Source organism: Oryza sativa, chromosome 6 (genome assembly GCF_034140825.1).
Source record: "Oryza sativa Japonica Group chromosome 6, ASM3414082v1".
In the NCBI taxonomy this organism is placed as follows: Eukaryota; Viridiplantae; Streptophyta; class Magnoliopsida; order Poales; family Poaceae; genus Oryza; species Oryza sativa.
This window is the reverse complement of record NC_089040.1, coordinates 23,987,938-24,010,282: the sequence shown is the minus strand read 5'-3', so window position 1 is coordinate 24,010,282 and position 22,345 is coordinate 23,987,938. Positions and strand designations below refer to the sequence as shown.

General features: G+C 43.5%; 2 protein-coding genes across 2 annotated transcripts; both read left to right on the top strand.

Moving 5' to 3' along the window:
* Positions 1–9,848: 9,848 nt before the first annotated feature.
* Positions 9,849–13,980, top strand: LOC4341409 (LRR receptor-like serine/threonine-protein kinase RGI5). The gene is made up of 2 exons (XM_015787940.3): positions 9,849–12,926; positions 13,360–13,980. The coding sequence occupies exons 1-2, from the start codon at positions 10,094–10,096 to the stop codon at positions 13,743–13,745; spliced, it is 3,219 nt and encodes a 1,072-aa protein (XP_015643426.1). The 5' UTR covers positions 9,849–10,093; the 3' UTR covers positions 13,746–13,980.
* Positions 13,981–17,596: 3,616 nt separating this feature from the next.
* LOC4341408 (polyadenylate-binding protein 5) lies at positions 17,597–22,280 on the top strand. The gene is made up of 7 exons (XM_015787942.3): positions 17,597–18,078; positions 18,783–19,558; positions 19,664–19,741; positions 19,845–19,934; positions 20,160–20,408; positions 20,843–21,061; positions 21,771–22,280. The coding sequence occupies exons 1-7, from the start codon at positions 17,736–17,738 to the stop codon at positions 22,026–22,028; spliced, it is 2,013 nt and encodes a 670-aa protein (XP_015643428.1). The 5' UTR covers positions 17,597–17,735; the 3' UTR covers positions 22,029–22,280.
* Positions 22,281–22,345: the final 65 nt, after the last annotated feature.

Genomic DNA, 22,345 nt, shown 5'->3' with positions numbered 1-22,345 from the left:
TCCAAACACCGCCACCTCCCTGCACGGAACCTAGCACAAGCCCTTTGTGCTGCAAACTTCAAGAGAGCATTGTCGATGCTGAAGGTCACTTATCCTCCACCAAGCAGGCACCAACTTGACCAAACCACCACCTTCCTTCGTGCCATGGGGCTCCCCACGGCCGAAGTCTGGAAGCAGACCATCCGGAAGAGGGGGATGAGATCCAAGGTGAGGGGAATCACCCAGCTACCCTAGGGGTTCTACTTGCTATCCTTCAAGCCACCACCAGCATATATTCCCACGCCAACCGTGATCTCACCACCAAGCCACCCAACAGCCTTGCGGTGAGCAGCATCTATAGTTTTAGGCCACCCCGTGCAGCCATCCCCCACACCAACTCCTGCAGTCTCCCTACACCAACACCGCCTAGCAACAGTGCCAGACGACTTGAGTGACAGCTTTTCAACTCAAACTCTGACTTGTGCACCATTAGAGACAGCTCCAACTCTACTTCTTGCACTAGCACACACAACTACCAGCCATCAAAGACAGCGCTGCTTGTTACTATCCCCAAGCTGCTCCAGACGACACCACAACCTCACCCCAAGCTACTGTCACCAACAACCGCCAACCCCCTAGATTCCAACCACTCCAGGAGGGTGGCCAGATCCACTCGTCGCTACCAGGAAATTATTGTCTTCAATGTTTGCCTGACAAGCCGCAAGCCACAAACCACCACCATTGCTCACACACCTCCTGGGTCTCCCACACCTAAAACTCCTCGCTGTTGCCATCGTGGATCACTAGCTCACTTCGGTGTCAACGGGTTGGACGAAGCAAGGGAGGGGCAACGATATCTAGGGCCTAAAAGATCGGATCTTGCCTAGATCCAACCTAAAAGATCGGATCTTGCCTGGATCCAACCTTTCTTGCCACATCGAGCTGTCACCTCCACGTCCCTGGTTGCCCTTAGGATGCATCCATGCCTTGGCCCAATCAGCAACCTCCAGCAGATCCGTCGTGCTTCTTGGATCCACGAAAAGGAGGGAATCACTATAGTCCCCATCCTTACTGCCGCACGATTTTTGGTGGTCGGCTCCACTGACGGCGAGAGGGAGGGAGGGAGGAAGGAGGGGAGGGCCGGCGGAGGGCATGGACATGATTCTGAGAAGCAGCTTGTAGGAATTCAACTAGTGAGAATATGTAGAAATTGGTCTCTAATTCATTTTCTGGATTTTATAACAGCAGCTTCTTGTAATCTTTTAAAAAACCTTACTGTTTGGGAAGATTTTGATCCTAGAAGAATTTGTAGCTGCTAGAAGCTACTCCAAACACACTCATAATCAGTAAACTTAAATATGATTTTTGTCGAACAAAAGAGGAAGGGTTTTGCCAAATACGAAGGAGAAATTTTGAGTACAAATTAAGGGCTACTCTACTCAATCACACCGACAATAGAAAGCTACTCCCCCTGTTCCAAAATATAAGAACCAAGAACTGGATGAGACATTTCTTAGTGTCTATTCAGATTCGTAGTACTAGGAAATATTTCATCCAATTCTAGGTTCTTATATATTTTGGGACGGATGGACCAATTCTAGGTTTTTAAATTTTGGGACGAATGGAATAGCTAAATATAATAAGTGAAGAGGTTAGATACTTATAAAACGGGATTGTGCTTTTTTTTGCTCTATATTGTGTCTATAATTGTTGAAGTAACATTAGTGTTTTTCTCTAATTGTATTATACTACTGCGCAGAACAATTATATACATGTTTTCGTGATTAAGATTAAATGCTACCAATTATGGAATAACACAGCTTCCTACTTCTGTTGTGTACACTGGTCCTTCCGTTTCAGACACTACTACATATCGTTTATTAATCGATTTTTGCATGCGGATGAGTGGCCCGCATGTACCCAGGGTATGTAAAAATAGGATTTTTGCATGCGGGTAGAGCAATCGCACGCGAAAATCCGATTTTCGCGGGCGGGCGCTTAAGCTGCCCGCATGCAAAAATGAAAAATCGCCAAAAAAATATAAAAATTCCGAAAATCAAAGCTCTAGCCCTCAATTCATCCCTAAAACCTAGCTCCCGAAGCCATCGTCGTCGCAGCCATCACTACAGTCGTCATCCTCGCAATGGCCATCGCCACCATCATCGTCGTCGTCGCCACCGCAAATCTGTCGCTTCCATGGGTGTCGCCGCTGTCCCAAGGCCACCGCCACCGCTCCTAAGAGCAAATCTGTCGCTTTTGTCAACTTCAGTGGTTGATCTACCCAGTCCGAGGCTACCGCCGCCGCACCCAAGGACGGGGATGTCGTATCCGCCCCAAGCTGGCGGCGGATCCGCCCCGAGGTCGTTGGATCCACGCGCCCCCCGAGCCAGCGGCCGTATCCACGCGCTAGCATTGCCTGCCCCCAAGGACGCCGTCTCCATGCGCCCCCCGAGTCGAGACGGTCATCTCCGCGCATCTGCGCCACCCACTCCCGAGCCACCGTCCCCGCCATGTGTAGGCCGGGAAATGGAGGAAGGAGGACGAGACCGGGAAAAATGTAGGAGAAGGAGAAGGAAAGTGGAGGAAGGAGGAGGTGGCCGGGGAAAGTGGAGGAGGAGGAGAAGGAAAGTTACCGAGAGAAAGAGGGAAGAGGAGGAAAAGGGGATGCGGACAAGCTTTAAGAGGAGGGAATTTAGACATCTAAGCGGGCCTTTAAGAGGCCCGCTTGCGAAAATATATTTTCACGTACGGCCGCTTAAGAGGTTCGTTTGTGAAAATAACTAGATGAATCTCTTAAGGGGTTACATGCGAAAATGCATTATCTCGCATGCGGCCCCTGAACTATTTCTTGGTGGAGCGATTCTTCATGCGCAAATAGTAGTGATATATAAGCGTCCAGATGGTCCGCATGGAACCTAAAAGGGTTCTCGTACAGAAAAAACGTTTGCTATGAATCTGGATAACCGTGTGTCCAGATTCATAGCTAAAAGTTGTTATATTTTGGGACGGATGTAGTAATCAATATGGACGGAAGGAGTACTTCATCCGTCCCAGGATATAGCAACCTATGATTGGATGAAACGTATCCTAATATGATGAATCTGGATATAGACCTATCTAGATTTGTAGTAATATAATACGTCTTATTCTATTATAGTTTGTTATATTATGGGGCGTACTCACTCCACCAAAAAACGAATCTAGAACGGAATGTGACACATTTTACTATAATGAATCTGGACGATCAATTGTACTGGAATTTGTAACATCTAGTTTTATGTTCGTCTTTTATAAGATCTAGTTTTATATTCGTCTTTTACAAGACGGAGAGAATGAGGGGAGTAAAAAAAAAAAGCATTAACGGGTCGGGTCTTGTTCCATTAGAAACAACAATTCAGCCCAGTAATCGGATGGACCGGAACTCATCCCGTGCCCCGGGATTTTGTCCCGTGCGGGTACAGTCAGAAAAAGTATAAAAACAACCTTAAAAAATGTCACTTCCAAATAAAATATTTCTCTCAGATGCCAGACACGCCGGGCTACGAGCTAGGTCCTGTCCAGAAATTAGTTTCTTTCAACGTCCATTCGATCTAAATTATTTTACCCTTCCCTATTTTTCCCCCATCATGTTCTTTTCTGGGAGTACATGTCCTCCATCTTATGGACATTATTGTGTTTGCTGAAACTACCGCTATCAGTAGTACCACCATTTGATTTGATTAAGGCCCACATGTCATATTCAATATATACTTATCGGCCCATCGATTCGTTTATTCGGGGAATAAGCGAAACGCTATATTTGCAAATGAAAAATAGTTTATGATTAAAACTTTTATATACGTGTTATTAGCGATCTGAAAACAAAAACTGAAAAATAAACTTCGATGAAAAACCCTAAAATCAACTCTAAATTTAAAGTTGAAAATTTAAATTTTAGCTAATAAGTATAAGCATAAACGAAAAGATGATACCATATGTTTGACACGAAGTTTGGTAATAAAATTGCAAAAAAAGGCAAACTCTGGGTTTTCGTGTCCAACTTTGACTGTCCGTCTTATATGAAATTTTTTTATAATTCGTATTTTCATTGTTGTTAGATGATAAAACATGATTAATATTTTATGCGTGACTTGTCTTTTTAAATTTTTTTCATAATTTTTGCAAATAAGACGAACGGTCAAACGTTGGACACAGAAATCAGGGTTTGTCTTTTTTTGGACGGAGGGAGTAGTTTGTAACAAAATAATTCATTATGTGGTTCTTACCATGTTAAATATTGTTCCACTAGTCAATAACACTCTTGATATTCATCCAAGTTTTTCACATTTTGCAGTTTTATGTTTTGGTGACTAAATATTCGTAAATTAAGTTGAATTATTAGTTTAGTCAATTAATCAGATAAGTATTTTGCAGATCATTTTTTTTCATAAATTAGCACCAACTTCACACACAAAGCATCACACAAGAGGCAACATGATGCAAGTACAAATTGCTGCATTTTTTTCTTTTCTTTAACCCAATTCCCCAAACCCACCCACCTCCACCCTCTTGGAAAGCTCACCCAGTTTTTTTTTACCCCCATAGTCTCCTGTGCACAATTATCACTCCTCTTCTCCTTTCACCCCTCTTCACACACACCACGGTAAAAAAAAAAGAAAAGAGAAAGAACAGAGTAAAAAAAAGGAAAGCACAGTAAATAAAAACAAAGGCATCCACCACAGCCCCATGTGTGACTTTAGACCAAATTAAACCAGTGGTGCTGTGCCTGATAACCCATGAGAGAGGGAGGGGTGTATTAGGAAAATTTTAATCACCGTTTAAGAATCCCAAAACTTAGAAATGGGCGCTTTGCTTGCCTCCCATCTCTCTCTCATTAACCTCTTTTACTTTAAACACACTCCCCCATGAGATGAGCAGGCAGCAGCCAGCAGCCAGCAGCCTGCTTGCTTGCCTAGCTCCCAATATCATCAAATTTTTGCCCTTCCCAAGGAATCTTACCCAAGATGCTCTGGATTGGCTACAATGCCCCAGGGCTTGGGTGGAGAGGTTGTGAACATGACCTAGGGTTTGGAGGGTAAATATGGTAACTAGTGGGTATTTAGGGATTTGCAAGGTTGGGATTAGCAATAAGCGGTTTTAGGTTATTGGTTGGGGGGGTATGGGCTGTTTGCTGTCAATCCCAACGGGTATCCATGGGCTTTTGCTTGGTCCTTGGGTCCATTAACCCAAAAGCCCAATGCCACTTCGTTTTTTCTCTTTCATCCTTTAAAAAGAAACTGGCGGGTTTTTCCACGTTCAGAATTAGATTTTATATACAATCGACATATTTTTCTTTTTCATAAATATGATTGTATTTTCTATCCAATAGATTTTAAAAGTATGATTAGATTTGATATATTTCTCTTAGCTTATGTTCCATACCTACAACTGTGTTTTATATATAATAGAATTTTGAAGTGGTGTTAGATTTGATACCTCTGTTTTAAATTGCACGTCGTTTTAGGTTTATCCTAAATCAAATATTTTAGTCTTTGACCATCGATTTGTATAAACTCATATAGTTTAACATAATACAATTTATATTTTAGATTTATTATAATAAATAATTTTATAATATATAATTGTTGTTAAACTATACGGAGTTTTAAAAATTAATTATCAAAGATAGATGTGTTTGACATAGGAACTAATAAAACGATAAGTAATTTCAAATGGTCAGAGTACAATTCTTGCCTTCTGTTTTAAATATACAATTATATTATATACAACTACATCGATTAATCTATATCATTAAAACATGTAGTTACCATGTGTAACGATCAAAATATTTCTCTTTTTCTTATAATCCAAGAATTTATATCCCATACATATATGTGAAGTTGGTCCCTCCTTTTCGAGCTATCGTTATAATATATAATAGATAGATTATAAAGAAATTCAATTGGTGTTTAAGTATATTGTTCAATCATGTGCATTGCGTGAGAATGATCATTGTTTCTTGCTGACAATAACGGCATCTTTTAAGATCATTTCTCCATGTTATATTAAATAATAACATAATTGTCTTTTAAACTCGAGAGCTGTAATCCTTACTTCCTACATTTAATTCTATGGGGGGTATTTTAATGCAATGTGGTCTTCAAAATTACTCCCACTATCTAAAATAAGTTATTTTCTAGATACAAATCTAAACAAGTGCGTCAAGATTGGAAATAAGAAATTAACTTATTTTAGGACGCGATACGTAGAACATACTCCATCCGTTACAAAATTAGTTCGTTTTCCAGTTTTCCCTATTCCACACATATCAATAAAGAAAACTAACATACCCCTAATTTATCAAATCACAATACAATTATTCCTCACTTTATATACTTCTTTCATACTTTCATAAACTTCGATGTAATAATTACTTAAAAATAAATTTGTTTTGGAATAAATTAAGTGAGCGAAAAATAAACTTATTACAAGAAGTTTAATAGTATAGCCAACTACCAGCTCCAAATCATATATAGTCAATCCAATATCTAATTCATATAATAGTTATTTATAAATATATATTACACCATTAATATTTGGTATACCTCTAAGATATACAAAACATCTTAGAATCAGTGTTGTAACTGACTACAAATATATAGCGTGCTTCTCTTCTCTCTCCTTTCTTATCTTCTCCATATGTTTTTATAGTCGGCTTGTAGTCCACTATTATACTTGCTCTTATTAAATGGAGTAGCTAATTTCTCTTGCAAATCTTCGTCGAATATGCCTGGACAACTAACAAAGAGTAAACCATCCTTCCAAATATACTTATACTCTCTCCGTCCCAAAAAAGCTTACCCTAAGAGTGGATGTGACCAATGTGTCCCCTTCTAGTACAATGAATCTAAACACATTCTCTTCTAAGGCCGAGTTTAGTTCCAAACTTTTTCTTCAAACTTCCAACTTTTCCATCACATCAAAACTTTCCTACACACACAAACTTTCAACTTTTCCATCACATCGTTCAAATTTCAACCAAACTTTCAATTTTGTCGTGAACTAAACACACCCTAAGTTGAGTTTTTTTTGGACGGAGGGAATATATTGTCTAGCTAGTGTGCCTAGGTTCGTACTAGTGGTATGTCGTTTATAGCCATTGGAGGACACATTTATTACTTTGGAGGATATATCAACCGTCCTAATTTACAATTTCGTAGGATACCACTATGCAACTCCGTACTCTCTCTGTTCCATTAAGAATCTAATTTTAAAGAAAAATTTGGACTACTCCCTCCGTCCCATCAAAAACCAACCTTGTACTGGATGTGACATATCCTATTACTACGGATTTAGACATATTGGTGTCCAGATTCATTGTAATATGATATGTCACATCCAGTTCTAGATTTGATTTTTTTGGGACGGAGGGAGTATTCTTTAGGATTAGGTTTTTTTTTTGGACGGAGAGAATACTCCATACTACTGCCTTGGGTGCATTTACAATTTTGCTAGTTGATCGAATTTTGCAAACTTTGATCTTTTTATATATGATCACACCTTACAAAATTTGGCTAACCGAATATCTTTTTAGCCTACAAACAAATGCAGTTTGTAATGATAATTATTAAAAGCAATCTAGAGAAAGCGTGCTGCTTAATTAGCAGATGCAACCCCTATTTTCCGGGGCTTTCTCGGCTACAATACTACCCGTAAAAGGTGAACGTTTTTTTAAGATGAATAGAGTTTAGAAGACAGTATTAGTAGGACCCCATGTTTTCTACTTTTCTTTCATCAAACAATCGCCAATAATCACTCATTCACTCGTGATATCTAAGCAACGTACCCCAGTTTGACCTATGCTCGCTAGTGATTGGCCGGCCATGAATAGAATGGGGAGGAGTCTAGTATGACCAAACAAGAAGCTTTTCTCTTCTTTTTATTATGCGAAACTGAAACTTTCCTCAATGCCTAAACAGAACAGGAAAGACATTTTTTTTTTCGATTAGGGAGATTATCGTAGAGACGCTGACTTGTGGGCCCTACTGTTGGAGAATGGACAAGGGAGTGCGGCTAACCCCCAGTCACATGGCACGGCTGACGGCTCTCCTAGGTTTGCTCGAGTAAGATTTTATCCCGGATACAATCCCCCAATGCCTTTTGTCAGTGGTGCGGTTTTCACATGCTTGTCGAGTTGTCGTGATGATCTCACTATTCTTTCGTGTAAACTACAATTACAAGGTCTATATCATATTTACGGGATAATTCTCTCCGATATATGTAATTCATTATTGCTAGTTTTAGGAAAGGTTTAGTAAGAAGAAAGGAAAAAAAATGAGAATGAACTAGAGGTATCTTTGATACCTCTTCAAGCCTAAGTGTTTATATTGAAACAAGATGAACATTTCAAACATGCGGGAAACGATACGTAGGTCTATCGGCTTGTCTAGGTTAATAGGGCCATCCATGAGACCTATTGAGTTTCTGTAAGACAAGAAGTTCCGTCATAAGCACCTATCGACCTTGCCATATGTTAACAAGGCTCTCAATAGGCACCGCGGATGCAAGCGGGCCAACCCGCGGGGTAACCCGTAGATTGACTCACGGGTTACCTACTAATTCAACCTGTAAATGAGTTTATGGGTCGACCCGCTTGCATCTCTAGGTGCGGTAAATAGGGCCACGACGCGAAAACCCATGGGTTACCACTTATTTGACATATAAGAAGCTAGATTTGTAAGTCAGTCCGTTTGCATCCCCGCAGTGATCATCCTGTCGTAGATTGGCACGGCTCGTCACATCATTACTAGCTAGATGCTCTGAAATCATGCTTCGTTATGATGGTTTATCGTTATTGTTACGATGCATTGTTATGAAGAAAAAATATAAGAAAATTTTGGGAGAATTTTTAAACAAGAAGTCTCCATAATCCATCTCATAAATCTTCTCGATGGTATATTCTCCCTACATACACCAACATCAGTCGTACTCCTACTAGGTCTAAACTGCTTATATACATAGGCTACCCATTGTGTATCGAGCTACGTCTTTTTATCCGTAGTCAATAACTTGCACCTTTATGGACTTTTGTCTTTACAAAACATATTCGATGACCTAAAACTTTTGTCTTCACAAAACCTAAGGATACTTTAAGCATTACGAAAACCTGAAATTTTGTGTAATCCTCATTCCAAGATGTATCTTGTGCTATATTTTCTCATAACATGAATACCGCATTCTCCCAAAAATACCAACCGTGGTCATATTGCTCGAGGGAAACTCCGTGATCACCACATTTTATTCTAGCGAGCATGTGACTTCTAAATGATAAAATCCACTCTTCGTTATGAACATGAAAAAAACCCTCTCAACTGCATGCATATCCTTTTTCCTGAATTTTTATTACCTTTAAACTCTTTTTATTCAAATTTTAAAAAAAATCGCAACTGCTAAGGAAAAACACTGGCAGTAAAAAAAAAACCACAACCTTCATCTGAAGTTTTTCATCCTCATTTTGCTGACGCCTTTATAAATCCATCCAAACCACACTCACGAGGGTGGCTTGGCTTACTTGTTCTCGCAAGAAAAGAAAAGAAAACTCACACAGTGGCAGTAAAAGTCCAAGCAGCAAGTGACCAAGACCCCAACTATTAAACAACAAGTGAACACTAAACACACTCATCCCATCAGCAGCAGTAGCAAATTAGCAATAGCCCCCCGACCTAGCTTGAGACGACCTCTCATATCATAAGTTCATAGGCTCCATTAAATATACTCCTCCTCCAACCCCCGAGACGCGCAGATAAGACCAAATCGACCGAGGTTTTAACCCTAATCAACCGGGGTTTTAGCCAAAAACACATTAATACCACTACTACCGGAGAGTGAGCGAGTGTGTAGCAGCGGCGACAGTAGCAGCAGCAACGCCTCCGCTCGCTCGATCGATCGATCGATCCATCTCCTCGTCTAGCTCCATATGCGAGCTGGGGTGCGGCTTAAGCAACTCCAGCTCAAAGTAATCTTCTCACTAGCAAGCAAGCTCTCTCTCATGTCGTGAGGTGTAGATTAGGGGGGAGATTTGTTCTTCTTTTTTGGTCTGGTTTTTTTTGTGGTTTCTTGATCGTTTTGGGGGGTAATGGCGCACCGGGGCGACCGGTTCTTGGTGGTGGTGGTGGTGGTGGTGGTGTTGGGGGTGGTGGTGCGGCCGGCGGCGGCGCTGTCCGCGGACGGGAAGGCGCTGCTGTCGCTGCTGCCGGCGGCGGCGCCGTCGCCGGTGCTGCCGTCGTGGGACCCCACCGCCGCGACGCCGTGCTCGTGGCAGGGGGTGACGTGCTCGCCGCAGAGCCGGGTGGTGTCGCTGTCGCTGCCGAACACCTTCCTCAACCTGTCGTCGCTGCCGCCGCAGCTCGCGTCGCTGTCGTCGCTCCAGCTGCTCAACCTCTCCACCTGCAACATCTCCGGCGCCATCCCGCCGGCGTACGCGTCGCTCGCCGCGCTCCGCGTGCTGGACCTCTCGTCGAACGCGCTCTACGGCGACATCCCGGCGTCGCTCGGCGCGCTGTCGGGGCTCCAGTACCTGCTCCTCAACTCCAACCGCCTCACCGGCGCCATCCCGCGCTCCCTCGCCAGCCTCGCCGCGCTCCAGGTGCTCTGCGTCCAGGACAACCTCCTCAACGGCACCATCCCAGCGTCGCTCGGCGCGCTCACCGCGCTCCAGCAGTTCCGCGTCGGCGGCAACCCGGGGCTGTCGGGCCCCATCCCGGCCTCCCTTGGCGCGCTCTCCAACCTCACCGTCTTCGGCGCCGCCGCCACCGCGCTGTCCGGCGCCATCCCGGAGGAGCTCGGCAACCTCGCCAACCTCCAGACGCTGGCATTGTACGACACCGGCGTGTCCGGCCCGATCCCCGCCGCGCTCGGCGGCTGCGCCGAGCTGCGCAACCTGTACCTCCACATGAACAAGCTCACCGGCCCGATACCTCCGGAGCTCGGGCGGCTGCAAAAGCTCACCAGCCTGCTGCTCTGGGGCAACGCCCTGTCCGGGAGGATCCCGCCGGAGCTCTCCAACTGCTCGGCGCTCGTCGTGCTCGACCTCTCCGGCAACCGGCTCGCCGGCGAGGTGCCCGGGGCGCTCGGCCGCCTCGCCGCGCTCGAGCAGCTGCACCTGTCGGACAACCAGCTCGCGGGGCGCATCCCGGCGGAGCTGAGCAACTGCAGCAGCCTCACGGCGCTCCAGCTCGACAAGAACGGCCTGACCGGCGCCATCCCGCCGCAGCTCGGCGAGCTCAGGGCGCTGCAGGTGCTGTTCCTCTGGGGCAACGCGCTCTCCGGCGCGATACCGCCGTCGCTCGGCAACTGCACCGAGCTGTACGCGCTCGACCTGTCCAGGAACCGCCTCGCCGGCGGCATCCCCGACGAGGTGTTCGCGCTGCAGAAGCTCAGCAAGCTGCTCCTCCTCGGGAACGCGCTCTCCGGGAGGCTCCCGCCGAGCGTCGCCGACTGCTCGTCGCTGGTGCGCCTCCGGCTCGGCGAGAACCAGCTCGCCGGCGAGATACCCAGGGAGATCGGCAAGCTGCCGAACCTGGTGTTCCTGGACCTCTACTCCAACAAGTTCACCGGCGCGCTCCCCGGCGAGCTCGCCAACATCACGGTGCTCGAGCTGCTCGACGTCCACAACAACAGCTTCACGGGTGCCATCCCGCCGCAGTTCGGCGAGCTCATGAACCTGGAGCAGCTTGACCTGAGCATGAACAAGCTCACCGGCGAGATACCGGCGAGCTTCGGCAACTTCAGCTACCTCAACAAGCTCATCCTCAGCGGCAACATGCTCTCCGGGACATTGCCCAAGTCGATTCGCAACCTGCAGAAGCTGACCATGCTGGAGCTGAGCAACAACAGCTTCTCCGGTCCGATACCGCCGGAGATTGGCGCGCTCTCGAGCCTGAGCATTAGCCTTGACCTCAGCTCGAACAGGTTCACCGGCGAGCTGCCGGATGAGATGTCCAGCTTGACGCAGCTGCAGTCGCTCGACCTCTCCAGCAATGGCTTGTATGGCAGCATCTCAGTGTTGAGTGGGCTCACCAGCTTGACATCTCTCAACATTTCGTACAACAATTTCTCCGGCGCGATCCCGGTGACACCGTTCTTCAAGACATTGTCATCGAGCTCCTACATCAACAATCCCAACCTCTGCGAGTCCTACGACGGGCACACTTGTGCATCAGACATGGTTCGCAGGACGGCACTGAAGACCGTCAAGACCGTGATCCTTGTCTGTGCTGTTCTGGGCTCAATCACTCTGTTGCTTGTTGTGGTCTGGATCCTGATCAACAGAAGCAGAACACTCGCGGGCAAGAAGGCGATGAGCATGTCGGTTGCGGGTGGCGATGACTTCTCGCACCCGTGGACGTTCACGCCGTTCCAGAAGCTGAACTTCTGCGTCGATAACATCTTGGAGTGCCTGAGAGATGAGAATGTGATCGGCAAAGGTTGCTCAGGTGTTGTGTACAGAGCTGAGATGCCGAATGGGGAGATCATCGCCGTGAAGAAGCTGTGGAAGACATCGAAGGAGGAGCCAATCGACGCGTTCGCTGCTGAGATTCAGATATTGGGGCACATCAGGCACCGGAACATCGTCAAGCTGCTTGGTTACTGCTCAAACAAGTATGTTAAGCTCTTGCTCTACAACTACATCCCCAATGGCAATCTGCAACAGCTCCTGAAGGATAACAGGAGCCTGGACTGGGATACCCGGTACAAGATCGCCGTCGGCGCAGCACAAGGGCTGGCCTATCTGCACCATGATTGCGTCCCGGCGATACTCCACCGCGATGTCAAGTGCAATAATATACTGCTTGATACGAAGTATGAGGCATACTTGGCTGACTTTGGGCTGGCCAAGCTGATGAACTCCCCCAACTATCATCATGCTATGTCACGCATCGCCGGTTCTTATGGATACATTGCTCCAGGCAAGTGATTCCTACTTCAAGTATTTATCTGCATGCTATTTTTTCTTCAAAATCTAGAAATATAGTAGTAGTAGAATGTAGTGTACAAGACCAGCAACAGTTAATGCCATAGGTTAATGACTCTTTGGGTAATGCTGTTATCTAAGAAAGAATCTTTGACCTGCAGTTGCTTCTAGTAATCTTAACCTTGCTCTGATTCCATGACCATGACCATGACCATGACTAGTTGATTGCTTGTAGCTTAAGCAGGTGAAACCGATCAGTCTGGCTATCTATTAACTGCCATTGCACAAGTTTCTGAAATCACAAGCATCAATGTCCATTGAAGCTTGTTGACTTATATACTGTTTGTTGAAATGCCTGGCCCAAGATTATGTTGATATGCTTAAAACATCCAAGAAATTTATCCTGACATACATTTCCTCATTTTCAGAGTATGGCTACACCACGAAGATCACCGAGAAGAGCGACGTGTACAGCTACGGGGTGGTGCTCCTGGAGATCCTGAGCGGGCGGAGCGCGGTGGAGGCGGTGGTGGGCGACTCCCTCCACATCGTGGAGTGGGCGAAGAAGAAGATGGGGAGCTACGAGCCAGCGGTGAACATCCTGGACCCGAAGCTGCGCGGCATGCCGGACCAGCTGGTCCAGGAGATGCTGCAGACGCTGGGGATCGCCATCTTCTGCGTGAACCCGGCGCCCGCGGAGCGGCCCACCATGAAGGAGGTGGTGGCCTTCCTCAAGGAGGTGAAGTGCTCTCCCGAGGAGTGGGGGAAGATCTCCCAGCAGCCGCTCATCAAGCCCGGGAGCCAGCAAGGTTGACATGAACATCAAGAACATGGAACATGAACATTGCTGCTGGTGTAGCAGTTGATTCAGTGGCTCAGCAAGGGGTTCAAGGAGTAGGATTTTGATAAGATGCAGCCTAGCTTAGCTTGGGTTAGGGGGGTGGAAAAAAAATTTCTTGTACAGCTCCAAATGGCGTTGCGTTGCAGCTCATTTTGGTGAACTTTGAATGGGGAAAAATTCCGCGGTTATTTTGTTTGCTCCTGCAATACATCACAAAATCTCAAATCTATCTTGGGTATGATGAATATGATGCGAAGAATTAACATCAGAATCTGATCGCTTCAGCTGAACAGTTGCCTACAGAGTACAATACAGATTGCTGTGAGCCTGTGACTGTGAGAAGAACAGTTGCAACAGTAGCTGGAAGGCGGATAGAGGTGGAAAGTAGAGAGAGTACAGACAAGGCCCATCGCCCATGCATGACCCGGTGCTCCCTCGACGCCGGCATCTACGGATCGAGCCGGAAGCGGAGACGCGTCAAACACTCGCCGTTGGCTGGGCTGGGCCCCTCTCGTCGAGCGCGGTTGGTGGCTTGGCATGGCCATACTGCTGTCATTCGACCAGTCACTCGCCGAATTGCTAGGCGCTGTAGCGGCCGAAGAGGCGCGTGTTGCATCTGATCTGCGGGTGGCGGCGGCCACGGTAAGCTGGAGTTGCGTGGGTTGGTTACTTGGTAGGTTGTTGACTAATGGGCCGTATGGGCCTAAGGCCAACTGTGTTATGGGCTGTACCAAGGGACTTGAATGGGAAAAGTATACCGGAGGTCCCTGAACTTGTCACCGAGATTAAAAAACGTCCTTGAAACGCAATACCAGACACCGGCGGTCCCCCCAACTATACAAAACCGGTCACCCAACGTCCCTCGGTGGTTTTGACCCCGGTTTTGATCTACGTGGCGGCTGAGTCAGCGTGGGACCCACGTGGGCCCCACATGTCAGGTGTCCACAAGACCAAGTCAAATTAGCCACGTAGACGCCACGTCAGCCAAAACCGTTGTCCGAACCGCCGAGGGACCTGATCTGCACTAGTTTTGACAGTTGAGGGACCCGTTGTATCTGGTTTTGCGGTTAAAGGATGAAAATCGGATTTGTTGACAAGTTAAGATACCTTAGATGAATTTATTCCATTTACAGCACCGCTGACGGCCCCTGTCGATATTGAGAGCGGCCACGGGCTGGGAAGTAAGGCGGCAACAAATTTGCATTCAAGCAACAGTTGACTAGTGGAGCAACTATTTTTTTCCACGCACACACACATACTTCCCCATCCAAAAGAAAACTTAATTACCCAGACGAGTTCAGGAACAGATATCTATCTCTAATTCATATATAATAAATATAATAAGGTGATTAAAGTATTAAAAAAATACATCAACAGAAAAAATATACAGTATTACATGTGAGCTCGTAAAAGAATGATTAACCAATCTTTTTATCATGTTTGTAGATGGCTTTATAATATATTTTCATACATAATTTATAGATTGGTTATATAGTATCGAATGTTAACGTTTTTGGTTTTTATAGCACTTAAAGGTACTGGTTCACTTTAATAGCACCTAAAGTTTAGCCCATTTCAATTTTTAACACTTTCCTCAAATCTCGATTGTTTTTCATCCGCCTTAAAAACTACAATGATGCATTTCGTTTTTAACCTCTCTAATGACTTATATCTTTTAAATAGCATATTATTCTTAAAAATAATATGTTATTTAAAAACGAGATCAATGTTGAATATATATAAAATATTTTATTAATTTAAAAGTAATTTATAAGCAACTTAGCTATGTAATGGAAGTAACTCTCTATAGCATGAAAAGTAATTACGTTATAACTGAGTTGAAATAAGAAATTATGTTGAGTAAATTCACAAGCAAAGTGTAGAGAAGATTTTCAAGTAAATATATTTATGAAATTAAATTCAATAAAGCCTAAAAGTAATTACATAAATCATAAAAGTAACTTAGCATAAAATAGAAGTAAATTATTACAACATTAGAATTAAATTCGTTGTAGGGAGAAAAATATGGTCTATCTAAAAATTAAATTTAAAGTCCATAAATTATAGAATTGACTAAAAACAATAATAAAAATAATCAACACAGAGCATTATGAATGTATAAAAAGTAATTTAGTTAAATCTAAAAGCAATTTATATATATGATAAAAGTAACTTACGTATATAATAAAAACAATTTACAAATATAAATATTTTTTTCATCGTAATATAATCATGTAAGATCTTGTTGTAAAGATTTTAATTGCAATGAACACGATGGTGTAATCGGATTGTAGATCGGATAAGTAATTCGAGAGAAAACTTTATAAGGGGAAAAAGACATGCATGTGTGCGTAGTATACTTCTCCACTGCTCGCACGATCGAACAGCTATGACACAACGTGCGCGATCGAATGAATCTAAGCAGTGTCACGCGATAAGACAATAACGAGAGGTTTCGCCAATTAGTTTTTGCGTAATATGATTGATACACAGACTAGAGATCGATAGAGGAGAGAAACCACCGCTTGTAAAAATCAAGACCCGTTTAAAAAATGGTATAATTCATAGAGCACTGCTGCACGTACTAAATTTTTCTTACTTTACTAACAATCGTCAAATTGTTTGATTTAGGTAGATAGAAGTTAAAAAAACAAATCTAGATACACTCATAGCATAAACATCAGTGTTATTAGCATACAAGAATCTAGTAAGAAAAAGTTAGTCCTTATAGCCTTTTCCTAGTTCAAAATAACACCAATCTATAAAGCAGAACAGCGTGTTTCGGAGAGAAAACAACACATGGTTTGTAAATTATACGCTCGTCTGTAGGGGTGAAAACAGGGTAGGTATTTCCCGCCCACACGTCCGGCCACATTATTTCGTGACAAATTCGGGTACGGGACTTTTCACGGATATCGGGTCCAAATACGGGTCCTTTTTTATGGATACGAGATCGGGTTCGGTAACATAGTATCTGACGAATACGGATTATTCGGTAAAAAATTCTGGTATTTCCCGGATATTACCCATATTATGTTTTTGTGAAGCACCTTTTTGTACTATGTATTGGTTCTACTATGATGTATTATACCATGTTTATTTCCTAAGGTCCTAATGGCCTAATATAATCGTATTACGGATATATGGAATTGTTAAATGGTTATTGTCTACTCCTTCCATCCCAAAATATAAGCAATTTTATCAATGAATCTGGATAACCATATGTCCAGATTTATAGACGAAAGTTGTTATATTTTAGGACGGAGATAGTACGTGATATATAAGATTGTTGGTTCGACTTGATATCCGAATAAATATCCGTAACCGATAGTGTACGTATCCGTTTTGGTACTTATTCGTTCCGTATTTTTGTCGGACATTATCTGAGTTTGAATCCGTATTCGACACTATCCGTTTCCGACCCGATTCCGATTATAAAATATGGATTAGGATATAGGAGGAGTGAGATCTGACCGAACCCGACCCATTTTCACCCCCTACTCGTCTGAGTCGTCTCATCTTGAAATCTCTAAAACGACTCCGGCAAACAAACGAGAGCGGAACACGAAATAACTGCACCCCGCCTCCGCACCGCACCGCACCCGAACCCGTCCCCCGAACCATGCAATGCATGCGCCCGGTTAGCCGGAAAAAAAAAAAAAAGAAAAGAAACAACCGGAGTCCTAGTGTCTCACTGATACCTGGGCCCCACCTGCCTCCGTACGCGGTCGTACCGGACTACCGACTCTGACACTGAGCCGTGGGCCCACCTACCACTCCGCCGCCGATATATATAAACCGGCGGCGAGGGCTCTGCAATCCCCAGAAAAATCCCCACCCGGGGTGAAAAAAAAAATAAAGGAAAAAAAAAACGGAGAGAAGAGCGTCGTAACGGAAGAAGTCGGCGACGCGTCGGCCCAAACCCTAGACCCGCCGCCACCGCCGATCCGCGGTTCCTTCGCAATGGCGATCCCCACGCCTTCGCCATCGGTCGTAGATCAGCCGTCCCCTCCCGCGCCTGCTTCCGCCGCCGCGGCGGCGTCTCAGCCGCTAGCCGGCGATCCGGCTCCCGAGGCGGCGGCGGCGGCGGAGGGGGCGGGGGGTGATCAGACGGCCCCGGCGGCCGCCGCCGCCACCGGCGCGTCGCTGTACGTGGGAGACCTGGAGGCGAGCGTCGGGGAGGACCAGCTCGTGGCGCTCTTCTCCCAGGTGGCGCCCGTCGCGTCCGCCTATGTGTGCCGCGACATCGCCGGCGGCAGAAAGTCCTTGGGATACGGCTACGTCAACTTCATGTCGCGTGAAGACGGTTAGTTTTTTCCTCCTCTTCCTTTTACTTCTCATTTTGTCGGGTGATCGGCTTCGATTCGATCGTGGGTTCAGAATTCTGATGGTCTGGGTGTAGTGATCGGCCTTAACTTGAAGATTTATTTTTCCTGATGATAAAAGCTTTCGGTTAATTTACGTGATCACTTCGTATGGGCACGGGTCGATCAACTGTTCATTATGGAGGTTTATCGCTTTGTTTAGCTTACGGAGGCCTATCTCTTTGGTTATTATTACTAGTTTGTGTGTAGTCGATCTGCTATATATTGTACCTATTAATTATCTGTGTGCGAGATGCTGTAAATTTTGTTTGTTTAAATTAGTTCGTTTGGAGTAGCATATACTTATTACTGTTGTTATGATAATATTGTAAGTTTAATTAATCTGTTATATTTATTTTAATTTTTTAATGGGGTGATCACTTTTGAGTGTAGGGCTGTTGGCAACGATGTATTATATAGTGGAGTACAATGGTTCCATGTTAATTGTGAGCATTGGATTTTTTTTTTATGAAACTATGTGTTGTGATACCTTAATTTGAATAGAAGGGAAATTCTATTTTGTTTAGTTTTATACTATGCATCTTTGTTTGTTTTCGTTGTATTTTGTATTTCGAGAGTTTGACACCCGCTAATATCAACTTATTAATTTATTATCAACTCTTTAATTTAGTTTGATTGATTGCAGCTACCCGTGCCATGGAAAATCTAAACTTCACCGTTGTCAATGGGAAGCCAATCAGAGTCATGTTTTCGAATAGGGATCCAACTCTGCGAAAAAGTGGACTTGCCAATGTGTTTATAAAAAATCTTGAACCGAATATTGACAACAAGAGTTTGTATGAAATGTTTTCGTCTTTTGGCACAATCCTCTCCAGTAAGGTTGCCACAGATTTCAATGGAAAGTCTAAGGGTTATGGATTTATACAATTTGAGAGCGAGTCGTCTGCTAAGGATGCTATCAATGGCCTAAATGGCATGTTGGCTAATGGACAAAAAATATTTGTTGGATTGTTCATCCGCCGGCAGGAGAGAGAACACACTGGAGACGCTAACAACTTTACTAATGTATATGTGAAAAATTTACCAAAACATTTTAGTGATAACGATTTGCTAAATGAGTTTTCATCATTTGGTGCAATTACTAGTGCTATTGTCATGAGAGATGCAAATGGATTGTCGAGATGCTTTGGGTTTGTAAACTTTGAGAAATCAGAATGTGCTAGAAATGCAGTTAAAAATCTCAATGGGAAGTCCATTGGTGATATGGTGTTATATGTTGCAAGGGCTCAGAAAAAATCAGAAAGACAAGCTGAGTTAAAAGCGAAATTTGAGCATGACAAAAATCAGAAATTTGAGAAGCTTCAAACAGTCAATCTATACTTGAAGAATTTGGATGATGACATCAATGATGAGCATCTTAGGAAGTTGTTTGAATGTTTTGGTGAGGTAGCATCATGCAAGGTATGTTCTCTATTTGTTTTACTTTGTTTGATGTTATGCTTACTGTTAGTGAGTTGTCATTTGTTTTACGCTTCCATATATAATGCCAAGTTACAATTGTTGTAGGTCATGCTTGATTCGCATGGAAGGAGCAAGGGTTGTGGATTTGTATCTTTTGCAACTGTTGAAGACGCTAACAATGCTGTATGTTAAAAAATGATTCTTTTGTGCTATCCTCATACTCCCAATTCCATAGTTCTAAATATTTTTCAGTATTATGCAATTAATATTTTTAAAAATATTATAGATTTTAAAAATGAACGGGAAAATGGTTGGGAAAAAGCCATTATATGTTGCCGTAGCTCAACGGAAGGAGGAGAGAAAGGCATTTTTAGCGGTATGTACTAACTCTATTACATTTGAATTTGATTTTTAGGGTAGGTTTTGTACATCTTGTTATCTTTTCTTGTGAGTTTTGTAATTCATGAAAAAAAAAACTGAAAGTACATTTTGTTTCTTAACATTGACACTTGATACTAAGTGTGCTATGCTAACATTGAACTTTTCCATGTTACAAAGGTCGTTTGTTAAGCTTGATATTCATATCTTCTTTGTTTGCCAGGCACATTTTGCTCGTGTTAGAGCCCTAGCAACAATGGCACCTACATTAGGGCCAAACATTGCTCCCCATCAGTTCAATTTTGGCCATGGTGTGCCTGCCTTGTTCCCACCACCACCACCTGCAGGCTTTGGGTTCCAACCAAATTTTGTTCCAAACATGATGATGCCATATAACATGCAAAGGCAGCCTGGCCAGAGGAGTGGTCCTCCGCATGGAGGAATGCCTAGACATCTGCATAATCCTCACCAGGTATTCCTGTTGGCTAAATCATTGTCATATTTTTTTTCTTTTTTAACACAATAGATCCAGCATCTAATTGTATCCAATTATCATATCTACTTATTTTTGCTAATGTTGTCAATTACTCGCAACTTCAGCTACTCCCCCGTTTAAAATTACTTATCATTCTAGGTGTCTCTTAGTCAAACATGTTTATTTTTTACCATTAATTTTTAAAAAACAGTGTACTTTGACAAGTAAATTATATATTATGAAGGTATTGAATCTAAATCCATGAATATCATGATGTCAAACTACATGAGTTTAGAAAAAATGATTGTCAAAAACTAAAATGTTTGACTTAGAATAAGTCTAGAAAGAGAAGTACTAATTTAAAATGGAGGGAGCAATTAATAATTAACTAGGATTCACTTCACTTAACATCGTTGCTTGTTACTTTGTAGATGTTTCACCAAAATGCCAACCAGGGCTTCAGACACATGCCAAATCGTAGGAATGGTGTGGCCAACCCAGCAATGTTGCATCAGCACCATCGCTTCTCTAGCCCAATGCAGCCAATGCAACAAGCTGTCAAGCATGTGGTGCCCGTGGGGGAATTGCAAGCTCCAAGCAATAACCTTCAGACTTCCTTGGCTTCTGCGAACCCGGAACAACAACGAGAGGTATGGATGTTTATGCTCTGCTTTCCGTACATGCTTGAACAATTTCACAGATTATAAACTATATACTGGTCATCAACATGTGGAACAGCATTGCGAAATAATTCTTATGGTCAAACTTCAATTTTTGAAAAACTTATCTAAGTCAAATCAGCCATGTTGTGAAACATTGAATAGATCTGGAGCACGTTTTGTTTTACGTTTTGATGCATGTTCTCTTACGCAATTATTGTTACAAAAGCATATGTAGCGAATCCGTTTTTCAGTTTAGTCTTTTATTGATGTATACAGTTAGAAATCCTTGCTATGAGGATTTTTTTCTCACCTTAAAATTATACTAAATTTCACTTCTCGACTATGTACAGACCAAGCTTGATTCTTGCCAATGTAGGCTATACAATTATTGATAATGTGGCAATTTCTAGACTACAATGATTCCTTTTACATCCCAGAACTAACGTGGTGGTTTAAAGAGAGCATTCAATTAGTATAAACCATGACTTGTTATGAGGTTAACAAAAGTTTTGGTACACGACAAATCACTATTTTGAATTGTTATTACCTTGCTCTGATTTCTATTATAGTCATGAAATTCTTGCTCTCTGTAAAATCCTTCTGAGTTGAGATGGTTGGACATAGCATTTTTGTTCTCTTATTGACAGTTAGACTACAACTTCACCAATGTTTAATTTTTCCCATTTCTGATGTACAGATTCTTGGCGACATGTTGTTCCCGCTCGTCGAACAGCTGGTGAACGAGAAAGCTTATAAGGTGACTGGGATGCTGCTTGAGCTGGACAAGACTGAAGTTCTGAACCTCGTAGAGTCTCCAGATACTCTCCGGGACAAGGTTGCTGAGGCCATGAAGGTGCTGGAGTTGGAGGCTACCGCCACCGCCGCCGCCGCCGCCGCCGCTTCAGGCTCCGGCGACGGCGACGCCGCCGCGCCGTCCTCCTCCAGCGCCGCCTGAGCGGTGTTGGTGGCCGGATGAATTATCATAATAAGATGAACTTTTGAAGTCGTGTGTTTTGGACTTGGGAACTGTTTAGATGACTGTTCAGTTTATGACTTTAGCAGCTTGCGTTTGCAGATTATTTGGAGTATTGGTTATGGTTGTGTACTCTTTATGTTTATTTTTTTTCTTTTTCATGTGATGGTACACTGTGTGTGGATGGTTAATTAGGATTTTTTGTTGAAATGGATCCTTATTTCAGACTCAAAAGTTCGGTTCTTTTAAATGTTTTGCTAGTTGTTATTTCTCAAATATGGTAATTTGTGATGAAACAT

Excerpts from the sequence above, each read along its gene's own strand:
- LOC4341409 (XM_015787940.3), top strand. The coding sequence starts at position 10,094 with ATGGCGCACCGGGGCGACCGGTTCTTGGTGGTGGTGGTGGTGGTGGTG. Across the intron at positions 12,927-13,359 it reads TTATGGATACATTGCTCCAG|AGTATGGCTACACCACGAAG; the intron begins GCAAGTGATTCC and ends CCTCATTTTCAG.
- LOC4341408 (XM_015787942.3), top strand. The coding sequence starts at position 17,736 with ATGGCGATCCCCACGCCTTCGCCATCGGTCGTAGATCAGCCGTCCCCT. Across the intron at positions 18,079-18,782 it reads CTTCATGTCGCGTGAAGACG|CTACCCGTGCCATGGAAAAT; the intron begins GTTAGTTTTTTC and ends GATTGATTGCAG. Across the intron at positions 21,062-21,770 it reads ACCCGGAACAACAACGAGAG|ATTCTTGGCGACATGTTGTT; the intron begins GTATGGATGTTT and ends TCTGATGTACAG.